At 43.5% G+C, this 27,460-nt stretch overlaps 1 protein-coding gene across 5 annotated transcripts; it reads left to right on the plus strand.

The window, feature by feature from the left end:
* Positions 1–214: 214 nt before the first annotated feature.
* Positions 215–24,382, plus strand: arhgef12a (Rho guanine nucleotide exchange factor (GEF) 12a). 5 transcript variants are annotated; one of them, XM_061281011.1, is made up of 39 exons: positions 215–1,409; positions 8,539–8,559; positions 9,709–9,800; positions 10,841–10,906; positions 12,377–12,475; positions 12,965–13,014; positions 13,188–13,245; positions 13,318–13,487; positions 13,571–13,690; positions 14,060–14,164; positions 14,324–14,437; positions 14,580–14,861; positions 14,944–15,042; positions 15,122–15,164; positions 15,261–15,366; positions 15,459–15,596; positions 15,683–15,715; positions 15,998–16,112; positions 16,197–16,302; positions 16,376–16,579; positions 16,657–16,795; positions 16,968–17,000; positions 17,086–17,237; positions 17,316–17,462; positions 17,561–17,646; positions 18,030–18,155; positions 18,229–18,343; positions 18,718–18,818; positions 18,908–18,985; positions 19,340–19,415; positions 19,496–19,663; positions 19,741–19,828; positions 19,991–20,068; positions 20,150–20,244; positions 20,322–20,525; positions 20,644–20,874; positions 21,283–21,506; positions 21,574–21,646; positions 21,760–24,382. In XM_061281011.1, the coding sequence occupies exons 1-39, from the start codon at positions 1,378–1,380 to the stop codon at positions 21,768–21,770; spliced, it is 4,278 nt and encodes a 1,425-aa protein (XP_061136995.1). In that variant the 5' UTR covers positions 215–1,377; the 3' UTR covers positions 21,771–24,382. The 5 variants fall into 5 exon arrangements, with proteins under 5 accessions (XP_061136995.1, XP_061136998.1, XP_061136994.1 ...); XM_061281014.1 differs by lacking the exon at positions 21,760–24,382 and having other exon boundaries at positions 14,580–14,678; positions 14,751–14,861; positions 21,286–21,506; positions 21,574–21,745; XM_061281012.1 differs by lacking the exon at positions 21,760–24,382 and having other exon boundaries at positions 216–1,409; positions 14,580–14,678; positions 14,751–14,861; positions 21,574–21,744.
* The last annotated feature ends 3,078 nt before the right edge of the window (positions 24,383–27,460 follow it).

Genomic DNA, 27,460 nt, shown 5'->3' on the forward strand with positions numbered 1-27,460 from the left:
CAGCCCTTGCTTTGTGTGTCATGTGACCTGGTGTTAATTGGTGGTGAATGATATATTATTTTTCCATAAAATAATATCTACGTATGAATTGAGTTTAACATTTTAAATTCATTAAAAAAAAATACATTACATTTTGATTGTTATTTTTAACGCACTTCGAAAGCCAGGATGCTGTTGGAGTTTTCCCCATCTCCCGGCGGAAGTGGTTGGTGGTGGAAGTTAGGAATTGCGGCGGCTAGCATGCTAGGGCGTTGCTAGCAGCACACTGGCATTTTTTCCCCTGCGTCCCTTCAACTTTTTAGTATAATACAAATGACGCCGAGCATTGTGAGAAAAGGTCGTGATCGTCCCTGAAAGTTTTAACACCTTTTCGGTTTGTTGGATTTTTTTTTTACGACAAGTCGCTGGCAGGAGACTGCTTGTTACTTTCTGTCCCGTTAGCTTGGCCACTTTAGCCTAGCCTGCTTTTCCATCCACGGGAATTGTGCTGAGAGACGACTGAGTGACTCCGTTCTGGAAACATGGAGTCAAGGAGCGTCGAGCGGTGCTAATACATACACAGACCACTCGGATTCTCTTATTGCCTTGCGGAGATACTTTTTCGAAAGCCGGGGGACGCAAAACAAAAGACTACTGGACACTCGTGCAATATTTTTCTCCACTCTCTGAGATTCGGACTTGGTTTATTTGCAGTGGAAACAAGAGCACACGACGCAAAGTTTTTTTTTTTCATCCCAATAGAGCGCATCTGTTTTGTTAGCTGAGAGCTACCAAGACTAAACTCTGCTTTCCTTTGAGGATTTTCACACAAGATCATTGACAAACCATTTTTTTTCCTCCGTTTTGCCCGTTTGATTTCAACATTACGGTATTAAACGACTCTTCTTGGTAACGACGAAATCGGGCAAGAGATAGCAAACCGCATAGTGCCGACTGGAGGAATCTGCCGGGGACGTTCAGTCCCTTATTCAAGCCGAGCAGGGAGCAGGGGAGGTGGCAGACGGACTGCATCGCCACGGTGTCCGTAAAATTGGATTACCCCAAAAACTGGGATGTGAATGCGAGTTTTACCCGCATGCGATTTGGGCCAGCGGTGTTATTTATGACCCAGAGGAAGGATATAATCTCTTTTACTGATTCATTTTTAGGGTCTGCACCATTTTAATCCGTCTTGCTTGGACTACCCCCCATACATTGAGGATATTTGCCATCTGCATCTCTTGTTTGCATCTTTTTTTTTTTATATTTATTTTTTTTGAAACACCAAGGCTATCCTTTCACGAATGCCAGAGAAGGACGCTCAAGCAAGTCGCCACATCACACTCTGGAAAATGTTAATCGGATATAATTTGCTGCAAATCTAGAACCGGAAGCCCAATGAGTGACACACAGTCCAGCTTCACTGACAGGTAAAGTATAACCACCAATTATATATTCTGCTAAAATATGAAAAGCACAATCTCTTCATTTACAACGCCCAGGCTCCGATTTATTATGATTTCATTTCATTATTAAATCTTTATTACCTGTGCGGCACAGGTAATGTTACCTGCCAAAGTGCCACACAAGTTTAAAGAAAGCTTCACATTAATACTCAACAAAGCTACCTTTAGGTTCTTATTTCATTGTTGTTTACTTAGCCATATTGCACCGACGAGTCAGGAAGAGGTACACATACCACTTTTGGCACACTGCTGCTATATTGTAATAAATTCCGATTTTATGATTATCACACATTTCCTCTACTGTCACTTCAACCCCTTGGAGTGTCATCGCAAAGAAAAGGTGAAAGGTCGTCATGGGCTTTTATTTCTGAAAGAGCAGACTCTCCACAATAATGTAACGCTGGCTAAAATGGAGTTTAGTGAGGTGTGCTGACTCTTCTGAATTCTATTTGGTGTTTTGATCTTCCTTGGAGACGCTTTGATTTAGCCGACGTAGCTCACCGATAAGACGTTGGTGCATTCCGAGTCGATCGCTCCGTTGTCGCAATGTGCTGACTAATAACTGTGCCATGCAATCTAATTAACAAGGAGCTACATCCGATCTTGATGGAGACACTGCTGATGTTTGCTCGGTTAATGGAGTTCTTTCCCAGCAAAGTGTTCTAAAGAGACTCTGTCTGGCTAGGTAACATCGCTAAGCCTTCAACGCTTACCTTCTCCTGCACCCATTAAAACGATCTTTGGATTTAGACGCAGCCTCCTAATCATCTTATTGGAGCGATCAGTCAAGAGAGCTTGGACACCAACAGCAAATAAATCGCACCACTTAAGTGTTTCTTTTTCTCTCTTTAATCCATTAGGATACCCTCGGAAGCATTACATGAGGTTAATTCCGGCGTGGGTTTTCTTCTTTGCAATTGATTTCCTCTTTTGCGTTTTGACCTGCTCCCTACCTGAGTCCCACATACCTGTGAGGAAAGCAAGCTAACTCCCTGGAATGTGCTTACTTAGATCAGGACGGAAGCAAGCTCCAGTTGAAGCTCCGTTATACTTGCTAACCATCCCCCCCAATCGGAACGATGACAGCGATGGTTAGCACCCACTTTTCGCTGTATTTATTTTAGTCCGGCTACCACAACACTGCTTGGCCCTAAGGAACCTACTGGAGCGCAGTTGCTATGATCGTTCCCGTGTGAAGAACGTGTTTTGGAGATGTCAACCGTTATTTTCCTACTTTTAGATCGAGAGCGCAAACCGCAGGTTTACAATATTTATGTCGCGTGAGTTCAAGATAACCCGACATCAGTAATGGATGTTTAGTGTTTTCTCCTCTGTGTTTAGTTCAAATTGAATATTTACTCGTGTTTCAATCCAGGTCGATCGTGGCACCATGACGTGTTTTTGCTGTGTCGGCCAGGAGTGTGAATGTAACATCTATCGAGGACTGTGGGTCAGTTTTGTGAGCTACTGGTTCTTTGTCACAAAGTTCTGCTGATCTCCACGCTTTTTCTCCTACCCCGCCCCACCGGCCTGCCCTGAGGCCCTCCCGGAAAGTGGTGCTGGTGACATCACTAAAAATAAACAATAGCATTCAGTGGGAGCAGGCTAGCTTTAGTCTGTATACTCCTCATAGATTTGTGGATCTAGGTCAGGTACATGTGAGGAATATCAGGGCAAGATTGTTTTGATAGATAGGTCGGTAGTATTGATGATTTGTGTGAGAAACTGAGCTGTTTATATATTTTTTGGGTTATGACTACAGACCAAATACACTCATCCTACTTGTGACAATTTAAAATTGACCACCGAGCAAGTTCTCATTGGTCGGGAATGTCGTCAACATTGCTGACTCGTGAATCATTTGTGTCTGCCGCCTTCCTAAATGTTGTCTATTTTCAATTTTTCAAAAGTGTTTTATTATTGTCGCATTTGTCGATGTTGCCGGGCAAACTATCTTTTGGATTATTTGGGTAGAATGCCTCGGCCAACCATACATTGTGTTTTATGATTAGCAAAGTGAGGAGTAATGAGAAATAATCCTCCACTGTGGCCTCCATGTCCTTCTTTTATAGATTCGGCAAAATACCTGTCCAATTCACTGCATTGTCTCATAATTGCATTTTATGGTTGTCATAAACGCAAACTCAATTTAGGTCGCTATCATTCTGCCATGCTAGCATTTCATTCAAGGGCACTATTACATTGTGAAGCAACACCAAAGTGGAAGAAAATTGAAAAGGAGACAGAAGACGGGGGGGGGAACAAATAACAACAATGCCCATGGACGCTAGACAGTGGGTGGAGATTTTTTAGCTGGTGCTTTTATGTGCTATAGCATTATGATCCTGATGCTTGCGGACACTGTCTAGGGTCCTGCCCCCTTAAGCCAGGCGAAGGGAGCTTGAGGGCCACACATTACTCTCACCCCACTAAAGACACGATCCTTACAACTGAGAAAAAAAAAAGAGGACAAGGAAAGAAAATGTTTTGTAGCTGTGAATGAGGCCAGCGGCATTGGGAATTATTTGGGAATTCATCTGAAAAGGAAACTTTCCTGCTTTGTGATTAAAGTATGGAACGGTCTTGATGATACAAAGATGTTTTTTTATGTGGACAGTATTTTGTAAATATAGGTTATGATTCTCAGTAGACTCTAATCTTGCAGTTTCAGTGCTGTCCTACACTGGATGATTTTGATTTATGGTTGGCATGTTGGGGCTCCTTTTCCAGTCCATTTTTAGCTTCCACCACAGCATAAAAACTCCGATTCACTAATGTGTGCTTTGCTAAAATGCTAGGACTGGGAATGGAAGCGGGAAATCCTCCTACACAAATCTGAAAAGGGTCTCAGTTGGTTCTGACCATATTTGATAGTCAATACCTGGATTCCCTGGGTAACAGAGGAAATAATATTTTAAGGGATCCAGCAAGGGTCTGTCATAGGTCCAATGTTTTTTTCTTTTGGTGCCTTACCATATGCCAATAATTTTAGCTCTGCTGCGTGGCTACTTTATTATTGCTATATCACTGCACAAATATTCGAAACTCCTTTTTTTTTTTGCAGTTTCCGTAGTTTGAAGCACATCCTCACTTTTGTGGTTTGCGCTAACAAGATGGCCGGGAACCGAGAAGAGCGAGTATAGAAAAGCGCAGTCAGGGGGATTCTTTAGTTTTTTTTTCCAAATCTTGTTTGGTTTCTGGAGAAATAAAAAAAGCAGAACTTGTTTTTGAATACAGTCGAGATATTTCATTTCAAGGCCAAATCATCCAGTTCTTGTATGACATAAATCATTTTGTTCCTCGTGGTATAAAATGTGTTTGAGAGTCTCTGCGGTCGGCTTTCACTCTTCAAGAAGAGGCTGTTCAGTACTTTGTGATGACCCTCTCCCTCTGGATGAGATACACCATCCCAAACATCTCTTTGCCAGCAGAACTTAATGCGCAGAGGGAAACGGAGCAGCAAACCTCCCACTGCACTGCGATTAACCTTGCACGGCTGCTTTCTGCTGATTCAGGGCTAAGCAGCCACTTTAAAACGCTGCTGCACTTTGTCAAAGAGCATCAGGACTAGGGCACAGGTTCCGCCACGGACTCGGATCCAGCCCGTATCGAGTTTTTCGCAACCTCTAATTTTCCCATAGCCAATCCCCGCAACTAGAAAAACAAAGTCAAATCTTTGTAAAGTTGACATTTTAAAATGTAGTATTAAATATTTTTGCACTGATGTGACAAATAAATAAAAACACATTTCAAGCAAAAGTAAGACGAACTAACTTAATGCTCCTTGAGCTTTTGTTCACATGCCTCGTCATGCCAGGAACTTTTTCCGACTGATCAGAGAAGTCCTCCGGTCTTCACGTTATACAGCGTAACCCGTTGGACTACCTCCTTTCCTTTCTCAGTCCCAGAGGACAGGAGACAGCATAGCGTGAAGAAATGTCTATCCCCCGGCCTTCATGTCAGGAATCCTGATGAGGTTTATTGGGGCAGAAAGGGCAGCGTTTTCCCCCTGGAGGCTTTAGCTTGAGCTCCAGAACTATTACTTCTGTTTCTTCCTACGCCAACAACAATTGCGTTCTCACCTCCCCCCTTCGCCTCTCTGTCTGGTTCAAACGCTTTCTTTAAATCTGTGCCCCAGTTAACACATCGATACCTTGAGGGCTCCGCTAAGGTCACAGTCTGTTTGAAATCCGACATGGCGACAATACAGAGAGGAACGCAAGTGCGTGGGTGTCGACGTCTCCTTTCTCCTTTGCAACGAAGGTGACCCGTTTTGTGTTGTGCGTGCGTTTGTGCACAATGACACTTTGTGACTCAGGTAGACAGATTAGATAACATCGGCGGCGCGCCGTCTCTTATTGACAAGCTGCAGTCGAGATAAAATCGGTCCCGCTGGCTGCGTTGGAACATCTTTCCAATTTCCCAAGGTGCTCGATATGACCCTCTCCCTCGGTTTCCAGTGTAATTTGCTGCTGCTGCTGCTGCTGCTGCTGCTGCTGCTGCTGCTGCTGCTGCTGCTACGTGCGAGGTAATGTGGTCGTCTTTCTGGAATGGACCACTCCTCATTCTGATCTCCGCAGCCTCAAGGCAGCTCCCAATCCTTTGCGGGCTTTACGCGGGCCACGCCTCCTTCGGGTTTAACACCACATGAGGATTGTTTTCATTCTTTGCAGGTAGGGTCCACAAACGTTAGATACGAGCAGGTTTTTGCACATGGTCTTTCAGAACCTGAATATTGCCAATGTAAACTTCTTGGAGTCCCAACGTTGCGGAATTCTCCACACATCGTCCCTGCGGCTGTGGCACTACCACCCAAAGTAGAAAATTGCTACGTCAACTTCAAGCACACCACCCCGCCCATCCTCCATATAGAACAGACAGGAAGAAAATCTGGAAAATAATGACTCTTCATTGGAGTGTAAAGAGGGCCAATGTTTCTCAACTTTATTTGTTAGTTGACTTAAATGTGCAGCTTTAATCGTGTGTGTGCGTGCAGGATCCTTCCTGCAGGACTTCCCCTTGAATCCTCCCCCTGTTCATCTACTCTTTAATTATTCACCAATTTCCCTTCTTCTTCCTTTCGGGAGATTCTTTCACAAAAATAAGGCTGTTCGTCATCCCTCCCTCCCCTTTGCTGCTCACTCGGTCGGTCTCTCTCCCTCGCTGGTGTAGTCACGGTCTCCCTTTGCTGCCACTCTTGCTGAAGTTGGCCCAGCTCTGGCGCACTTTTCCATCAAAACAGCAAACCTCAATGGAGCATTCAAGCCCGGGCCCGCTGCAGTACATCAGCACCCTCACCTCTCCGCTCCCACCCTGCTCGCCCGCCCCACCCTTTTTCTCCCACATAACGCTTCCTGCACATTTGAATGGTTCGCTCTTTGAAGCTTGAGGAACAATTATATGCCTTGAGGAACTTTTTTTTTTCTGAAAGAAAAAGTCTGGCTGATGAGTTCTATGAATATAGTTCAATATGATTTGGAGAGAAAAAAATCACGATAAAAACAAAAATGGTGGTAGGCTGATTTTGGTACTTAAAAATGATTTTATTTGAATGTGAATATACATTGCATAATTTGAGAAGAGCTGTCAAGAGGTCAGTTCACCCAGACTTATCAGATAACAGGCAACTGGATCTAAAATCCAATTTAATCAGTTCTCGCCACTAAGTATGCGTCTTATCCTGTCCACGTTGTCATCCTGTTTCTTTCCCCTCGTGAGCTTCTCTGTTCTCATTACCGTGTGTCCATCGGAGTATTTAAGTCATTATGAGGAAATGTAACAATGGAGCACTGTTGTCTGCCAGACAGACAATTGACTGTTAATGCGGAAGCGGTACAATTCTACCGTTTAGGATATGGCGAATATGGGAATTTTGCCCATAAGGTCTGACCAGCTGGTTGGAAACCTCTCCGGTAAAGTTTCAGGCAGCTGTTTCCTAATCTCGCAATAAACTAATGCGCCAAAAGATTCCTGGTGGATTTTGTATCAAATGAGAAGGACGGCTATTCGGTTGTAATGGTTTATTGTTCCCAGTCAATCAATAACTATAATAATTTGATTAATTTACAATTCATATTATTAATTTATAAAATTGGCACCATGTGCCAAAAATGAGCAATGCAGTTTCATTATTTTTATTATTATTAATTTATAATTTATATTATTCATTTATAGAAATTGGCACCATGTGCCAAAATTGAGCAATGCAGTTTCATTATTATTATTATTATTATTATTATTTTCATCATACAGCATCAATAACTATAATAATTGTTATATTCATGTATAATTTATATTAATTTATAAAAATTGGCAGCATGTGCCAAAATTGAGCAATGCAGTTTCATTATTATTATCATTATTTTCATCACACAACAAGCTGTACTTGACTGTCTTGTTTTCATTAGCGCCCACATGAACCCAAGCTAGCCTGCTCGGTTTCGCCTTGTTCAGTCTCTATGTTTATATGGCTGTTTTTTTCCGGGTCTCTCCAGTTTCGAGCTTTCATGGGAGTTGGTTACTTAAATCTTTGGGAGTTTTTTTTCTCGCTCTCTTGCTGAGTCCCTGGAACTTATTACAGACCGAGGCATTTTCATAAACGAGCCATTCAGATGCCCAGTCTGAATGGAACACACTGTCACCGGGAGAAAGAGAGTTAATAGTCACTCGTTAGTCGCGAGGCCTCCCCCGTTATGACGACTGAAATGTAAACTTACTCGCCCTCTCTGTTTTGTCCCGAAATGGTGCGTTCTTTCGCAGTTTAACAATATAGGTAAAAGTAATATAATAATCACAAGGAAACGAGGCTCTTTCGAAAAACAAATAATAAATCAGAAGTGCGGAGTTGTGATGTCACTCACACACACGCGAGCAACGAGTGATCTGCGAGTCGGAGGACATTTGACCTGGAAAACGCTTTAATCTGCCGCACAAGAACTCGCATGTTTGATCTGGATTATCATGTTTACCACGAGATGGGTCTCATGGAAATGTATCTTGTTTTGCCCTCTTCGGTTTTTGCTTTAATCTCGATGAGGTCATCGTGATATTAACATTGGCTCCTCTCTCTCTCTCTCTCTCTCCACTCCCGCAGGTTTCCCAAGAAAGCAAACAGGTACGGAATCGTCTTTTTGCTGCAATACAGAAGTCTTCTGAGCTCAGACTAAACATGGCCTCCTCCACCCCCACCCTGCTGCTAACGCGCATGCACACACAGTGAGGGACAAAGGAGTCCCTCTTCTAAGTGCGGCCCATCACTGCCTTTCACTGCGAACAGAACAGTGGCCTTTCACATTTGGGGCCGGCATAGGCAGCGGCAACCATACATGGCCCGCCGAGGTCCGAGCCAGTGCGCGGCGGCCGTGGCCTTGCTTTTGGGAAAAGTCCTTTCTCCGGCCTTGCTCAGCAGAGCGCCTCCACATCCTCTCTGGCTGTCACATTATCCACCGTGACACATTGGCTGTGACTCACACACGTTCTTGTCAGTGCCAAAGTGAATAATTGCCGCTTCTGTGTGGCAAATGAATTCTCAGTTCCTCTCTCAAAAGCCCGTCGAGCTTGCTGCGTATGCATTGCACGCAAGCTTTAATTAACTTTTCGTCTGTTACAAATATATCCCGCCACTTACACAAAGCAACCTCTGAGGGCCAACACAATTCATTACGGAATGCTAATTGTTTGAATTCCATAGTTGAATTACCATAAAACTTTTTATTAAGCGTACTGGCAATTTGAAGTAACATACCGTAATTTACGGACTATAAGTCGCACCGGAGTATAAGTCGCACCAGCCATAAAATGAAAAAACATATATGTATATAAATCGCTCCTGAGTATAAGTCGCCCCCCCACCCAAACTATGAAAAAAAACGCGATTTATAGTCCGAAATTGACGGTGCTGTGAAACAATCCCAAATGACTGCAAGCACTTTAGGCTAGGTGCTAAACTAATTTGCGCCGCACCAGCTATAAACTGTGGCTAGCTTGCTAGTCGCGAGCTAACGCTGTCCTGCCATGGTGCGAAGCTTTATTAGAGATCTTGCATAACTTTGTTTTCGTCTTTTGTTGTTATTATTTTTTTAGAAATTAAATAATCTTAGCTAAGTGACTTTATATGCGGTTTAGAAATACTTCCATTTTACTTTTTTACTCTTCAGTTTGTATCTTGATAGACAGCGGACAGTATTCACTATTCAACGTTGACAAATTTGCATTTTCACTGAATCTTGGGGGTGAATTTATTTTTGTTTTGTTTTCATTTTAGAACCAGCAGCATTCTCAGCAAAGACCACCCGCCGGACAAGAGACCGAAAAGTGACAAAACCTCGCTTTCCTCCAATGAGTTTGACCCGACAGGTAATGTTTAACTCGCAGGCAACCAACCTGTTTTTGTTCTGTTTTTCCTTTCCTCCTTAAATGTGCTCTGCAATCCCCCCCCCCCCCCCCCACATCTCATCGCTTCATCTAACTGCCTTGTTTGTAACGGCGCACCCCGCCTCTTCTGCTCTGTGTTGTTACACAAAACACAGTCTAAAAAAAAAAAGTGTGTGCCGATGACAGTTTGTGCAAGGCAGCTGAGATGCTGAAAGGATGTGTGTCCACCTAATGGTTTTGTTGTCTTTGAAAACTTTGACCAGTGTGGTCTGATCTTTATCCTGCTTCTGTTCTGAATGTGTTTTGAAAATAGTCTTGTCTCTTTTAAATCCATCAAATTTAGCATAGTTAGATGGTTACGTTTTAATTTCTTTATCTACGCAGCTGCCTGTCAGCCATTTTACTTGAGGGCGTGCAAATGTGGCGTCTTGTGTGTTTGGGTGGTCTTAATGCAGATTTCAAAAAGCCTTTCAACCGGCTACACACGTCAAAATGCTCTTTTAAGAAGAGTTTAAGAAGGTTTAAAAAAGAAAAAAAAGTTAGCTACAGTACAACACAAACTTATGTAATCGAACCGTCTAAAAAAAAAAAAATCCTCTGCACCGCATGATGGGTTATATTAATGATACAACAGCACATGGACAAATTGTTTTCTCTGGGAAGTTGGAGGTTGTCTGCCTGTGGGAGGTGCCACACACACTTTAAGAGACACATTTTGGTCAGACAAATGGAACCACTGTTGCTACAATGAAACAGAAATAGAAATGTTTGGATCGTCTAGTCGTGTGTCCACTGAGCACCATGTAAAACCAAATCAGAAAGTACAACGCCAGGAACCCAAATGGAGTGTTTTATTATTTCTATTACGGTTTCTTTTTCCCATGATCACTTTCCTCCCTCATGATTTTCTATTTGGTGTCTTTCCTTCCTTTTGTGTTGTTGGTTTGTGTTCTGTGTGTGTGTGTGTGTGTGTGTGTGTGTATGCGCGCCATGCTGTCTGCGTGGTTTGGGGCTGTGAGCAGAAGCTCTGGTGGTGCAGAAGAGTGGCAGCAGCAGTGTGCTAGCAGAGGGGAAGCCTGAGTCCTGTGGTAAGGATCCTCTTGCCGGGATGAGTGGTGTGACATCTGCACAACTTTTTTTAACATCTAAACATGCTGGTGTGAGAATGCCTTAAGATGAATACAGTGCTTTTTTGTTTATTTTGCACTTAACGAGGAGAAAGTGCAAGCATAGACAAAGCTGGCGGTGCACTTTCAATCGCTTTGATGAACAGTAAAAAAAAAAAAAATACATTGCCTGTCAAGTAGGAAAAAAAAAAGGCAACAATTTTATCATGACATCGATTATTTCTATTCCCATTATTTTCTTTTGCTAAGAATTCTTTTGAAATCCCGACAAATCATTCGAGCGCATTTGATATTTTTAAGATCCTCCTCCTTTTGTGCGCTCTCAGTTTTAAATGTCAGTTTATCCTCTAGAGTCCTTTTTTTTTTTTTTTTCTTTTTATATAGCGTTTCAGCAAAAGGGGTGCCAATAACAAATCAGTTAGGGCCTCTGAATAATGCATCATTGTAAATGGATTGGCCTGCTCATTGACCATGTCAGCACTCCCCACTTGTCAAGGTTTTTATAAAGCCTGACCTAATACACACAGTTAAGCGTGGAACTCAAGCGCAAGATCAACATCTCGAGGTAAATTCACACCAGCTCTTTAGCCCATATGGCTTAATCACTTTGACACCTCTGCTTTCACCTCGCTCCCTGCCCCCCTCCTTTGCCCCCCTCTGTCTAGAGCTGTGTCACCCCTCCTCCTCCCCAAGCCTGAGGCTTTTTGCTTACCCAAACCTCTCCACATCTATTAGCTCCCATTCTCCACTCACCAACCCCCCACAAGCCATATTGATCCATTCACCTCTCCGGTCGGTACGTCAATGGTTAGAAAATCTCAGCCGCAACAAGGAACTAGTTCAAAGGTCATAGACGCTGGGGTCAATTTTGAGTAATATACTTTCCAAGATAACGAGGTATTTACTCAAAAAATATCGGTCCTTTGGGAATTCTTGACATTGTCCTGTCAGCCCAGTCATTATCACTCAGACGTTAGATAAACGCTAATCTCCTCTCGCCACGCTAATGAAACCACGCGTTAAGAACCTGAGAAGAATCGTTTTCCCCCTTTAGGCTGTGAGAAAACAAGCAGCAATGTCTGGATCGCCAGATCGCTTTCAGACATCCTTCCAAACAAATGCACGGCCAAAAGGCATCCGCATCCGAATAATAGTAATGATCATTGGAAAATGTTTGACCGGAGTGTTCGTGTAGGCGAGTTTAAACAATTTCCTGTGGTATCGCAAAGATATTGTGCAGCTGTTCTTTGCTATACACAGCACAGTTGACCTCCATGATCCAAAACAGTTCTGGTTGATTTTCAACTTGTATACATTATAAGATAACATAGAGAGAGAGAAAAAAAATGTCCTTTAAACATGATGAATGTGTGACATTTGATTCAGCTCATTTTCAAAACACGTACCACCCTTTCTGTGTCTCACTTGCAGGTCTGGTCCAGCGATGCGTCATCATCCAGAAAGACGAAAATGGCTTTGGGCTCACAGTCAGTGGTGACAATCCGGTGTTTGTGCAGCTCGTCAAAGAAGGTGACACAAGACACGACGATTCTCATTATTTTGTTGCAAGAACTGCCGCGGGGAAGTCGCCGCTGACGCACTTGAGGCACCATTGTGGCTGCGGATTGTTTATTTCCCGAGTCGTTCCATTTGAGCGGCATTATCAGGTGTCATCAATGCATGGGGGGACTTTGCCGGGAAAATTACTTCTACTTATCAACACAAACAAAACTCAAGTATCGGTCGTTCCCGGGAAGCAAATCAGTGAAGCTTCATTTGAGGCTTCATATGCTACTCGTAAAAAGTCAAAGACTTTCAGCTGGACAGGACTCACAAGTCTAATCTTTTGTTTGGGGTGGAGCTGTGAAACAGGTCCTTCATGAAACATAACCACGGTTGTAATACTCAAATAGCTGCTTTGAAATGTCAGGTAGTTTTTTTTCTCCAAACTGTTCCGGCTCAACCAATTTGTTTTCCTTTTCTGTTTCTTTCATGCTCTGATCACTGCGTTTTTCTCAGATGGTGCTGCAATGCGGGCAGGCGTTCAGACAGGAGACAGGATCATCAAGGTAGTGTGTTTATCTGCAACTACCCCCGCCCCCCCCCCCCTCCACCTTTGCATGAATCATATTGTTTTCTTGTCAAAGGTCTAAACAGGATCTAGGCTGCCACCTTGTGGCCACTCTATCTTTTTTCTCAGCTGTGTGTTGGGTATGTCATGCTGACGGTCGGTGTGTTTCAGGTCAACGGAACCCTCGTAACACATTCAAACCACATTGAAGTGGTGAAGCTTATCAAATGTAAGTTCTTTTTTCAACAGGATCTTGCCGTCGTGTCGAAATAGTATTGCTAATCTCTCCGCCTTATTCTAGCGGGCTCCTATGTGGCCCTCACAGTCCTGGGTCGCCCTCCGGGGCTCCCCCAGATCCCCCTGTCTGAAGCCGAGTCTGAAATGCTTGGCGTGACTATTTCCTCCCCAAACTCGCCTGCGACAGAACGCCCGTACAGTTCTCACGACCGGCTCTCCTCCACACCTCAATGGGTAATAATCTTATAAATTACTGAACAGGATTTATGGGTGAAAAATGTTTGGGGTGTTTGAACTATACGTCACTTGCTGTCCAGGCGATGAAGGAAGAGTACGGCCGAAACCCCTCCCCAAAACTACTGAAAGACAACCAGGAAGCTAAGAAACACATTCCACAGCTGCAGGGTCAGCTCTTCAAGGCCACCGGCGCAACACAGGTAAGCCTGCCAACACACAGCCAGGTATCGAGAGACAGGATCCCGAAGATCCGGGTGCGAGTCAGTGAAGAGCGTTTAGGCTCCAGACAAACATTAATCCTAATCTTATTTGAGGATTAGGCTTCAGAGGAAAGCCACTCTATTTTGCCTGTACCGTCTTTATCTAGCATAGTCCATCCTCATGTAATCGCTAGGGGGTTGCCCTGAACGCATCGTAATTCCATGTTTAGCGTAGTGACGGCGCATACATAATTGTTAAGAACATTTTCAGCTTGATTTTCCCCTTTAAGCGGATTGTATTTTTGGTCGTATTTATTCTGTTGTGATGTATTTAATTTATCAGCAGCTAATGTTTCTGTGGATGTTTAGGAGGCTGCTCCGGGTGGAGATGCAGATGATGGTAGCATGTTTGAAACTGAGCACACTCATGCGGCGGGAGAGCAAAGTGCTGACTTGTCCTGGAGCAGCACACCTGTACGTTGGTCTCGGGGGTTTTTTGTTTTGTTTTTTTAATAAGTGATGCAACATCTGTATTCCTCATCCTAATTTCAATACATCATTATGTATGATTACTGTTCGATTGATACGGAAATTTGAGGTCGATTGTAAATTGTTGTGCCTCACCGCCTACAGATTTCTGGGTTTGGACTCGTCTCTCCAGAGAGTTTTTGCCCGAGTCCAAAGAGCACACCCAGGAACAGCTTCAACTCCTGCCACTCCCCAGAAACAGAGGATGCCACTGATCTGGTACAAATCATCTCCACCCTTCTCCCACTTCGGTGTTATTGTCGGACATTTTGGAGTACGATTAAATGTCCAACCACACCGCAGTCAGACAATTTTTAAAAGGAAGCATTAATTCTCTAATGTACAAATGTGTTGCCCGCAGGACTCTCTGTCTCCCACCACCGTCAGCAGTCCCTCCTCTCGTATCGTCTCGCATATCATTGGAGCTGAGGACGATTATTTTGATTCTGACCAAGAGCAGGTATATTGCAATATTGCCATTCATCACATTTGTTTCTCTTTTTACGTCCTTGTCCATGGTTTTCTTTTGCAGACAAATGGCCAGTGTAACCGCTTTACCAGCATTGAGCAGCTCAAGTCTCGGCCCGCCCACCTCGCAGCCTTCATGCATCACGTCATATCTCAATTCGATCCGGCCCCGGTGGTACGACCCTCAACGCTTTTTGTTTTGATTCCGTCTGAGCTCTTTGTTTGCGTTTTTCATTCATTGTCTCGTGTCCCCTTAGCTGTGCTACCTCTATGCTGACTTGTACAAGCAGACCAACTCCAAAGAGACCAGACGGATGTTCATGGACCTCCATACCTTCTTTATTGATCGGGGAGCAGTAAGCACTGAACACAGGCAGAAAAGGATGATGCAGTTTAATTATTGCGGGTATTGAATACTTGCCCTTTTTCTTTCAGCATTTGAAAGTGGCAGTTCCAGAATCCATTTCTGCTGATCTTGGTCAGTTTTTCTGCCTTAGCTTTTTTTTTTTTTATGGTCAAATATAATGGGGCTCTATTTGTTCTTTAACTTTAAGTATTTGGGCTGGTTTTGCAGATCGACGGCGGACAGAGTTGATCCCAGAGGAAATAAACAGACAACACGTTCAAACACTACAAGATTCTTTGCTCCCTGACATTCAGAAGAACCTTGAGGATTTCAGGTAGACTTGATTCTCATATCGATGTATTTTCCAGAATTTATTTTTTTAACCAACCCCATCCACATGTCAACATTACATGTTTGTACATGTAGACAAAAGCGCAGCATGGGCCTAACCGTCGCTGAAGTGGAGCTGGGCAGGCTGGACCAAGAGCGTGGACGAGATCGCGTCACCCTCGAGCGCGAACGCTCTTATGCTGAAAACATCATAACCAAGATTGAGGACATCCTGTAAGTGAAACAAATCGACACGCCAGATTTGGTCATAAACATTCGTGTAAAGTCAATGAGGCACTCAGAAATATTTGCCTTTGTAGGGTTACTGCTCAGACGACAGAAGAGGAGAAGTGGTAAGCTGATTTAAATGTATTGTATGAATGTTGCATTGCAGCACTTATTTTGATGAGTTGTTTTCAAAATGAGACCAGACAAGCTATAGATACAATATGCTTGCATTAAATAATTAAAAAAATGAAACGATGGAAACGGCCCATTGCGCACCACCATATGTTGGAAGCATATCCCAGATGGCATGCTGTGACATATGGTGCAGTATTGGCTCTTGATCTCATTGTTTTTCTATGTCACAAGTTCCAGGGTAGGCTCAGTTAATTTATTTTTCTCTCTTCCAGCACTACAATGCAGTATGTCATTTATACATACATGAAGCACCTTGGTGTGAGGGTCAAGGAACCTCGCAGTCTGGAGTCAAAACGGGTCCGGATCAATTTTCTTCCTAAAATTAAGGTAATGTCGCTAGTTATTTTTAACACTGCCTTTTATTCGACTATCCTGATTTTTAATTTCATCTTTTGAATTCTTCATTAACAGAAAAGCATTAAGACAGAAAAGGATGGTGAAGAGAAGGTGAAGAAGCCGAGGTTTCCCAGTATCCTCGGACCCCAGCGTCGGCCCAGCCGCATTGAAGCAGCGTCGGGTGAGCTACTAAAAATCCGGAGTTTGCTTTTGAGGCATTTGGAGGTTCTGAGCGCCCTTCTCTTTCCACAAAGTGGGCAAAGCCCTTGACGGTCGACCCAAGCCTCAGAAGCAATTGTCTCAGCCTATTCTTCAGCCCAGCGAGCAAACGGATGCGGGGCGTTTAAGGGGGAGCCAATCCAGCGAGGGCCCCGAGCTCACACACCCCGCATCCGTCACCACCTCATCTCCAAACAGCACCACTTTCAGCTCCGATGCTAGCCGAGACACAGACTCAAGTAAGCTAACCGACCAGTGAGTTTTGCGAAGAAGGAGCGAGTGAGATTTTGTTTGTAACACAAGTCTTGACTTTCAGGTGGCACTCCAACTTCAGGCCCCAGCAGGCTGAGCGACGGTCTTCAGTCTGACCCCCTCGACGGGTTGCCATATCCTGCATCGCACTTTGACCTTTACAGCCTGGACCAACTCCAAGAGGAGGACAGAGAAACTGACAGGTGCCTGAACATTCACACGAGCATCAATTAGCTTTTTTACCATGAGCAAGGCGGGACGAATCACTTTATTGAACAAACAGTCAAAACTAAACTAAACATTAAATAATTATATTCGTACACAAGCTGCTAGCTTGCTGCTGCTTGATTACCCACCTCTGTATTCCTGTTGTAGAACCCACGAGGGAACACCAAAGGCCATCAGAAGGTGAGGTCCTATTTCTTGGTGGTTTTAAATCAGAATCAAGATCAGAAGTGCAGCAGTGAACAATCCGATTTCTTTTCTCCGCAAGGCTCGAGGGAGTGGGTGCTACCGATGCCCAGAGCGAGGACGACCAGGGAACAGACTCGGAACATGACCCGCTTAACTGGCAGCAGCTTGTCGGACGTGAGGTTCTGGCGGGTCTCAGGCCTCTTGAAATCAAGAGACAGGAAGTTATCAATGGTGAGGGCTTGGTTTACTAAATCTGTAGATCAAACAAACTTTATTTTCTTTAATTAACATTTACTTGGCGTTTTCCAGAGCTATTTTACACGGAGCGTGCACACGTGCGAATGCTGAGAGTTTTGGATCACATCTTCTACCAGAAGCTTTCAAAAGATGCTATCCTACCTCCTGCCGACATCAAAAACATCTTCACCAACTTGGAGGAGATTCTACAACTGCATGGTGCGCTTACACACACACACACACACACACACACACACACACACACACACTCGCACGTGCACACACACGGACTAACTCGCGTCTGCTTTTCAATCCAGTTTCCATTTTGGAGCAGATGGCAGCAGTGCGAAAGCGCAACGAGTCATCGGTCATTGATCAGATAGGAGATGACTTGCTCTCCTGGGTGAGTAAAGTTCTCAAGGTGGAATTGCATTTATGCCTTTATGTTACAGAAGCACTGATAGGGTGAAATTGCTTGACGGCAAAAGAAAACATGAGTGTTTGTTTTGATTACTCACATGAGGTCATTCTGACTGATTTGTACATGACTATTCAATTTCAAGCTTGTCTAAAAAATCTCTACGGGACATAAGTAGGCTAAACGCTCCGTCCCCGGGACCTCGTCTACATTTAAGCTGTCTCTGCCACAAGAACTTAAGCCTGGCCCCCTTCTGAGAGTGTGGTGGTTCAACACGGTCACCATGGCAACTGCCCCTGACCCACATTAACCCAGCCACTGTCTGTCTGTATTTGCCCCCTTCGCGTCTTGGTGCGGGCACCTAACAGTTCAGTGGTGGAGAGGAGGAGAAGATCAAACAGGCCGTGGGGACATTCTGCAGCAATCAGCCTTTTGCTCTGGAGATCATCAAGACCAAGCAGAAGAAAGACTCGCGCTTCATTTCGTTCATCCAGGTAATATGCGGACATGATTCGCCTTTCGTTTGCATTCGGTGGGGTGCTAAAAAGAACCCGGTGTGCTTCTCAGGAGGCGCAAAGTAACCGATTGTGCCGGCGACTGCAGCTGAAGGACATTATTCCGGTCGAGATGCTGAGGTTCACCAAGTACCCCTTGCTGCTGGACAATATCTCCAAGTACACTGGTAAATCCCATGTGGCTTTCTCACTGCCACAATGATGTCACTAAAGAGCACATTCTTCTGCAAACCAATCACACTCTCGCCCAAGCTTCGTATGGCAACATGCCGACGATTCACAAATTGGGAAATTCTCATTGTAATGGTCCAGGAACCAGCGGTGCACAATTTAGCAAATGTCTCACTCATTATTTGGTGCCATCACCTCCTCTCATCGCAGAGGAGGTCTCACACTGGGAAAGCACAGACGATAAAGTGCAACAAAGTTTTATGCTGTTCTCTTGCCTAACTGTTTTATTTATACTGGCTCAATGGACGGAGGGAGTAGAAATTTACCAGAGGGGGCCTTAATTCATCGTTAATGTCGTATTGTTTTTCAGACGATGCAGTGGAGAAGGACAAAGTTAAGCAGGCAGCCGACTGCTGTCGAAAGATCCTCAATCATGTCAACCAGGCTGTAAAGGAAGCAGAAGATAAGCAGGTGTGTGTGTTTTCTGTCTGCTTATGGCTCTTGCTTTAAGGAGTAAAAAAAACAAAACAAATCTGTCCCCCCCCCCCCCCCTACTGCAGAGGCTAGAAGACTATCAGAGAAGACTGGACCTGTCGTCTCTTAAGCAGACGGACAACCCTATGATCCTGGAGTTAAAGGTGACATGGCAGCATGAGCATTTCTTTACCTTTAATTATTTAGGTGCTGCTGTTATGGTTTGCTATTTTTGGGTGAACAATAGCATAAAAATAAGTAACTGTTATTTTTGCCAGAGAGAAAAATCGAGACGTCAATATGGGGGTGAGCCTTTGATTTGATATGTTTTAAATGGATGACAGAACCAGCTGTTGAGAGATGGCATCTATTAAAATAGATCCAATATTCGAAGAAATACTGTTCGAGCATAATGGGGATGATTATTTTTCCGGTGTAAATCGTTCAATTTGGTGCCCTATAAGCAATTAGATTCTATAAAATAATAATTAGCCTGTGATGTGTTATGTTCCTGTCAGAACCTTGACCTCACCAAGAAAACCATGGTGCACGAAGGGCCGCTGTCATGGAAAGTGAACAAGGACAAGACGATTGGTCAGACATCTAAAAATATAAAACGGTGACTGAAAACAGTTGTCAACACTCACTGATGTTATCTGTTCGTGTCTTTGCAGAACTGTACACTCTCCTGTTGGAGGACATCCTGGTCCTTCTCCAGAAACAAGACGAGCGTCTCATCCTCAAGTGTCACAGCAAGAACCTGGCGGGCACCGCCGACACCAAGCACATCTTTAGCCCCATTATTAAGCTCAGCACTGTGCTGGTGCGCTCTGTGGCTACAGGTTGGCTCGCAACCCGCCTCCTGCAATGTCATTGAAGTAGGACCCTCAACGTCACTTTTCCTCTTCTCTCCTGTCAGACAACAAGTCCTTCTTCGTGCTCTCCATGTCTGAGAACGGTGCACAGATCTATGAACTGATGGCCTCCACAGTTTCGGATCAGAGAACGTACGACACATTTTGCCAACATTGTAATATGTTTTAGCGCCACCTACAGGGCTGTAGTAGATTATTACTTACCTCAATTTAGAATCTATTTCATTTTTTTAACAAATGTTTACTGTTTAAGGCTGATATGTTTTTTTTTTTTTTCCTTTTCCTATTCACCAGTTGGCAGAATTTGATCACGCAAAGAGCCGAAGCCATGAAGGTCAAACCCCACAGTGTCATACCTTTACCTCAGACAGAGTATGTCCGTTCATCATCTTAATACAGTGACTTAAAGCCCTCCCCAACTTGTGATCTAAATGTATCGTATTCGTTTGCCAGTGGAGAGCGAGATGGTGTGGAGATCATCACAGCTGGCGTCTCCAGACTGAGTAAAGACCCAGACCGCACATCCACTGGCAGCACTCAGTCCACAGGTAACCGGGCTCATACCTTTCTTCCACTGTATCACTGTACTCCTTTGGATAAAGCTTATCACGGACTATCTTCCCAGATAAAGAAAGTAGTCCGGCTGTGAGGCGTGTGACTCCGAGCCCTCTTCCCGCTAACAATCCTTTTGAGGCGGGGAAAACGGAGGAAGAGGAGGATGAGGAGGAAGGTTTTGTGGACCCGGAGCTTCCGTACCGAGGGACTGAAGACGGCAGCGCAGACTCCTTTAATGTGTTTCCCTCGAGAGCAGATGAAGCACTTAAAACATGTAAGTACATATCAAAACAAAAAGCCTTTGCCAATGTGATGCTGTAATTTACACTTTGGATTTTACAATATGCTTAGTAATAATTCTAATAATAATAAAATGATTTCGTTCTTGGCAGTGTCAGCGCTGAAGCAGGTGTTGGTGACGCAGCTCATGTCGCAGGAAGCTGCAGAGCGGACCAAGCGCTCCACAGGAGCGCGTCTCCTCAGGACCACCTCGCTGAGGACGCCTGTAGAGAAACGCGTGATGGTCCACAACGGCTCGGAGAGGAACAACTCCCAGACCGAAGACCCCACGCAAGACTTGGGTTCCGGTGACACGGGCTTCTTTGACTCACCCGAAGATTATGGTGAGCATCCTCACTAAGCTAGTTAGCTCGGGTGGCTGCAAACCTCACATTCAGCAGCAGTTTGGCAGATAGTCAAATGTTCTACCAAAAAATCTCCTCACAGTTTATTACAACTTATAAAACATTTCTGACTTATATTTGAACAAAAAATGAAGAAACACGCATCTAATATTCTGTACTGTCTGCAATGAAGCCTAATTGCAGACTTCTGTTTCATCATCACATTTAAGTGTAGTACAATACTGCCGCCTGGTGGCTGAAAAATGCACATCAGACAATGTCCATTTAATTAATGTATGAAATTATGACACAAACTTTATTTAATTCATTACACTTTTTTTTTTTATATCACAACTGTGGTCACGAAACACAATCTCAAGGGACCGCTGTATTTTGATTCTTTATCAGCAGGATTTTTAGTCCTGGAAGGATATGGCGGACAAGGGGAGAGCAGCACCGACGAGGAGATGTCACCCGCCGGGAAGCAGCTGAGCGCATCGCAAGGCTGCGCCGCCGACTCGGGCATCAATCTGAGGTTCTCGTCGGCGTCGCACGCCGGCAGCCTCTCATCTTTTAGCAGACAAGTCCTGTCTCACCTGCGCAACCTTCAGGCTAACCTCAACCATCTGAAGGTAAGCATTCGTCACCGGCTAATGTTAATATTCGTGTGCCCATCTCACCATTCGTCTATTGTTCCAGGAGGTTGAAGCCAAGTACAATAATCTTCGTCAGAGGCAGGGGAAGTCAACCACACACTCGGATGGAAACAAAGGTATATTGGCTGTCATACTGAGAACTTTGAGGACATTTTGAAAAAAAAAATTTAAAGTCACAAAAACTGAGTGATACAGAATTTGGCTCTTTGCTCATTGTGTCTTTCCCCAGATAAGAGATAGTGGACATCTCAGCTGCACCTTCTGCCTCAGGGAGGGGGGGGGGGGCTAAGAGTGCTACCACCTTTGTGTGTGCGTGTGTCCTGGACATGGTGGACCTTCTATAAGCTTGTCCTCTTACTACTAAAGCCCCCCTGTCCGTTTTGTTGCTACACAAAGCAAGAGACTTAAAAGAGGCGGAGTCGCCTCCTCATCAGCACAAGGCAATCACCCATATTTCCATTTTACACCCCTCCCCCCCTTGCAAGAAAGAGAACTTATACCAAAATGTACAAAGAAATGTGGGTTTATATACAGAATATATTTATATATATACATAAAGATCTATGTATATATATATTTAGATACAGTATATGAAACACCAAGCAAGAAAAGGAAAAAATTTAAGATAATGTATTAAGATTTTTTTTTTATCCCAAGATGTATTTATTTTCCTTTTGTTTGGTTCCTTTTTTTTTTTTTTAAGTGTTTACTGCATTGCGTGCATGCTGTTGCTACTTTGGCTGCTTTCTTTCTTTCTTCTGTCACACAGGCTTGATGTGAGTGTTAGCAAGGCTCACCCCGCTTCCAGTGAAGTCCCACTGAGAGAGGCCCGTGTATAGAAAGAACCTTTCTGTGTTGTCTTTGAAACCGAGGACTTCACACGAACTAGAATGAAGAGTCGCCGGGGCTCTGATCTAGTCCTGTTGTCTTCTTCCTCCTCTTCTTCCCTTTATGGATGTGCTCCTCTTCGCCCACCCCCTTCCTTCCTTCCTTCCTTCCTTCCTTCCTTCCTTCCTTCCTTCCTTCCTTCCTTCCTTCCTTCCTTCCTTCCTTCCTTCCTTCCTTCCTTCCTTCCTTCCTTCCTTCCTTCCTTCCTTCCTTCCTTCCTTCCTTCCTTCCTTCCTTCCTTCCTTCCTTCCTTCCTTCCTTTCCTCTATACGTTCTTCCCGGTCGTCCTGCCTGCAGGTTTCTTGTCTCTTCCTCGAGAAGGGCCCCACCACTCTTCCTAACCTGCCTGCTATCTGTCTCCTCTAATCCTGTCTTGAAGTTCAACATGTACTGTACCACGCTCATGTTGGAAGGTTATGCATAACTTTAATAAATAAATGGTGCCCTGACCCATTCGAAAGAAAACGGCGTAGTGTTTACATTGTATATTTGTATCTCGTAGAACATCTGCGGGGAGTCAGTTCTGTTTTTATATACAAGTACATGCATTATTATTATTATCATCATTATTATTATTATTGAACCACAAATATACCATTGTGAAATGTTCTATTATAAATTATATTATAATTATTATATATCATATATTTAATTTGAATAATCACTTCCCTATACCCAAATGATTATGCTAGAAAATGCATGGTTGGAGAAGTTGCCAACAGGTGGCACACTTTCTCTATTCAAATAAGAGCACTCTAAAAATCTGCACCATTTAAAATTTTAACTCTGTTGATTTCTCCAGGTATAAGATTGTATATCTATCCAGACTTTTTTTTTAAAATGTCAAGTATTTGAAATGTATTAAATTAATGAATGCATCCTTGATCTTACATTGCTCATAAATGAATGATTAAATAGTTTTGGAGCACGCCTGAAAGAAAAAATTCAGAATAACAGTTTAAAAAAAATCCCCAAAACATCCAAATCAGAAATGCACAGCAAACATTTATTCAATCATTCCACCAGAACATTATTCCCATAAAAGGTCCCCAGATGGAAAAAGGGCTCTCCACCCCTGCTTCGGATGCTAATTGGATACATTTGCACAAATTGCCAGTGTTCACCTTATGGTGTTGTAGGATGTTGTTGCCATGGTGATTAATTCCAAGATAAGGATGCTTCACTAAATGACTTACCTGTGACAGTCAAGCAATCCTTTTCCCCTCAGCCTCGTGACAATAATGATGACTGCGCATATGTGCACGAATAACACCCTACATGTTTCCATTAACACATGCATGGCGCCTTCGAATAGATTGTGACATATTTCTCATCAATATGTTAATGCATCCACAAGTGTCTTATTGCCACCCTCATATTTATTGACTTGCTTACCTTCATGCTGCATCCACATATATATAATTGAATCATACTGCTGCTCCATGCAATATTTTTGACATTGTGTACCTTCCTCTATTTTTAATGTGTTTCCCTCGTCTATCGTTAATTTGCATAGCCTCGACATTTGATAAGAAAAGAACTCGGCGCATTTGTTCTAACCCTGTCTAATTACTACACAGCACTTTGATGGAGGAGTTAGTTAAAAAAGCTCGAGGCGGTCCAGCTGGCAAAGCGCTCTAGCCTCTCCTCGCCTATTAACTCCGTAGCCTCTGTGGAGATATGTGACCTGGGAGCAGACCTGGGATTAACGGAGCGCACCTCCTCAGCGGCAATCGATGTTCTTTCTGGCAGGACCACCGCTAACAAGGAATACACTTGTGTCGCTGTCCCGACTGAGTTGCTACGAGTTGTAAACAAGATGTCAAAATGGAATCAAATCCATTAGGTCAACAAAACAAAGGGCGAAGTAGTAAGGTCCATTACAAAAATGGTAAAAGGGCGTTTGGAATAAATGCGAGGTTGTGTGTCCCATTGGGTTATTAAAAAGGCACATTGAGTCCGTACATGGTTTAATTTCATTGTGTGGGATTGTTTTACGAAAGCACGTCCAGAGAATGAACAGCCTTGCGCAGTGCGCTTATTATCCCATCCATAATTACAACACGCTGTCTTCTAAGGAGTTGCTGCTTTGCTTTATGTTTAAAGCATGAGCATGAATTTTACATGAGCTCTAAAGCCGAACAGGTTTGTTTTATATTTTAAAAAAGAGGCCTCCCATATTCAAAGATGTTTGCGGTCATGGGTGAATCTCCTCAAGGAAACAGAATCTAATTTCCACTGACAAATTCATTTAGCGAGCGGATCCTTAAATAAATGTCAGGCTGGGCTGGAGAGCACGCCACAATCTAATCACACCTTGTTTCATATCCGGCCCGTTTTGTATTTCTATATACACACACACAACACGCCAGGTGAAGAAAAACACATTCACTGAAAATATGATATTCCATATTAAAGGAGGCCTTCAGATAAGGTGGTAATGCATCCCTCCATGGAGGATGATGCGCCTGTGCACAGGGACCAAACCCGGGTCAGGTGATTTAATCTGTCTGACAAGCTTCTGCAGAGTGCTGATCAATAATGCTCCGATGTTAATGTCAGACCAAAAGCGCAAATAAAGATAAGAGTGAGAAAAGAACAACAACAAAGCCTGAGCGGAATGGTAAGCGACTCTTTGTTAGTCGGGTCGACTCTCTGCTCTCTCTGCAGGACCGAGGCCCAAAGCGACTCTTGGGAAGGGCTCCCCGCCGAATGCTTCCGTTCATCTGTCAGCGCCCTGCTGTCTTGGAAGAATGCAAGCAGGTGCTGATTATTTGCAGGAAAGCGTGAAGGTGAGACATCTCAACTTACTGTCAAGCAGTGGTAGAGCTAGAGGGGGGGACTGCGGGGTCACTGCCCCCTCCCTGTGAAATATGCTTGGACCTCCCCCAGGTGATCAGATAATTGACTTTGGGGTATTTTTTCCCCCACATCTCTAGTTGTACTGTAGAGAAACATCAAATGAATCATTATCAACATTTAATGAAGATTTTTTGGGGGGTTTGAAAAAAAATGTTTTGCAGAACCCCAATTATTTAATTAATTATTCATGACTACTTTTATTATTATCTTACAGCACTTTCAGTTGCATTTGTTGTTAAAGTACCCCATTTTTGTGACTTGTTTTCAAGCTCAATCATTTATTTAACACTTTATTTATCAAAGAAACAGCCTTTTTCCAACAGCATGTTTGCTTTCACAACTAACCGAAAGAGACTTTCTCAATTCCCTCAGTGGAGGTCACGCACTCAAAGTCACCAGTGGTGATGAAGACGAAGAGTACAGATTGTAGACTTGCCTAAAGTGAGGGAGGCACTCGTAATCGGAGACATTTAACCCTCTAATCAAGTCCGGATTGGTGACTGGCAGCGTTAGTGGAGGGGAATAAAAACAACACCGCATATAAGTGATTATTAAAATGTTCCCCTAGAGGTCTATGACTCCTTTTCAATTCTGAAAGGAATTAAAGATGGCCTCAGGAGAGCCAAGTACATCCCCACAAATAGAAGGTCAGGCAGCCATCTTCACCGGAGATTGTTGACTGATCTTGCGTGGACTTGAGCACTCCTGAGACGATTCTTGTGAGCATCGATTGGCGTTCTGCTCTTTCTCACGTTAATGCTTGGATGCTCTCCGTCCGGTGCTTCGTTTCAGCAGTCGGATGAGTCAACTGAATTGATCCCCAAAAGAGTTTCTTTTCTCCATTTAAAAGAAAATCCTCTAACTTGAGATTTGTTTTTGTAATGAGTCTTGCCATACACCATTAAAAAAAAAATCATTCGGGCAGCATGGTGATGAATCTAAGGTGCAAAATTCTTCACCTGCTTCCTTGATTGATTACTAATGAATATTTAGTACGTTGAAGCGCTGTCTAAAAGAAACACAAGATTCTGTCAAGATTTGTGACGCTTGTGTGTTACATCCATCGTGTGTGTGCGTGTGCATGTGTCTATATGGTCAGCAATCATCCGTAAACACTGGGACATCATCATTGGCCATCTGTGCTGCTTTGCTGTGCATTTGGACGCAAACCAAGACCGTAATGTGATTAATACGCTGCGTCACATTCTGACCCGCTTCGCTTTCAAGCACCCACTGCATTACATCGATCATTTAATGTATCGAGAAACTTTCCCAAAACTTTTCTCAGCCCTCTCGTATCAGTGTTAATATTCAAACTGTGCATAATAAATACTGCAGCGATATAAAATCATCTTTTGACTCTTTTGTTTCATAAATCTAGTGTGAAGCATTTTCGTGAAGGTTATTTGAGGACATCATAGCCTGTCAATACATCACCGCTTATAATGCAAATGAGGGAAATTCCTGTTCTGATTCGGCAGTGTTGTTTATTCCCACTCGGTGGATATTGCCAGCGCCAGTCAATCAATATGGCAGCAAGGGACGGGGCCTGACCATTCATGCCAATGTGTTCAGCATTGTGAGATGCGTCCTTTTGTATTGACATTTAGGCATTGGCAGCTTGATTTGCAATTCCCGAGCGGCCGAATCAGCCTTGTCAACGCGCTGAGGTGCCAACACAGTTCATTTTGTGTCAGCTAAAACGGAAGTCCTCGAAAGTTTTACGCAAACCCTCAAATAAAGAAAAATAAAATACTTGGGCCTCTACCGTAATTTTCGGACTATAAGTCGCACCGGAGTACAAGTCGCACCAGCCATAAAATGCCCAAAAAAGAGAAAAAAAACATATATATGTATATAAGTCGCTCCTGAGTATAAGTCGCCCCCCCACCCAAACTATGAAAAAAAAAACGCGACTTATAGTCCGAAAATTACGGTAATTGCTTTGCCACTGTGACATTATGCATTTAAATAGGTGAACATTTTTTTAAAAAGTAATGATTCAAATTTTGTATTTCTCATGAATGTTAAATAAAATCAATTAGTATTTAATTGATTAATTTGCCTACCACTTGAGAGAGCTTATACTTGTGCCACACTTTGGGAGTGAGTCACTGAGCTTAAACCGTTTAAGTGCTTGTAATGGACATTTAACAGAATCAGTCCGTGATCGGATAGTA

This window comes from Syngnathus typhle, linkage group LG6 (assembly GCF_033458585.1).
Source record: "Syngnathus typhle isolate RoL2023-S1 ecotype Sweden linkage group LG6, RoL_Styp_1.0, whole genome shotgun sequence".
Lineage (NCBI taxonomy): Eukaryota > Metazoa > Chordata > Actinopteri > Syngnathiformes > Syngnathidae > Syngnathus > Syngnathus typhle.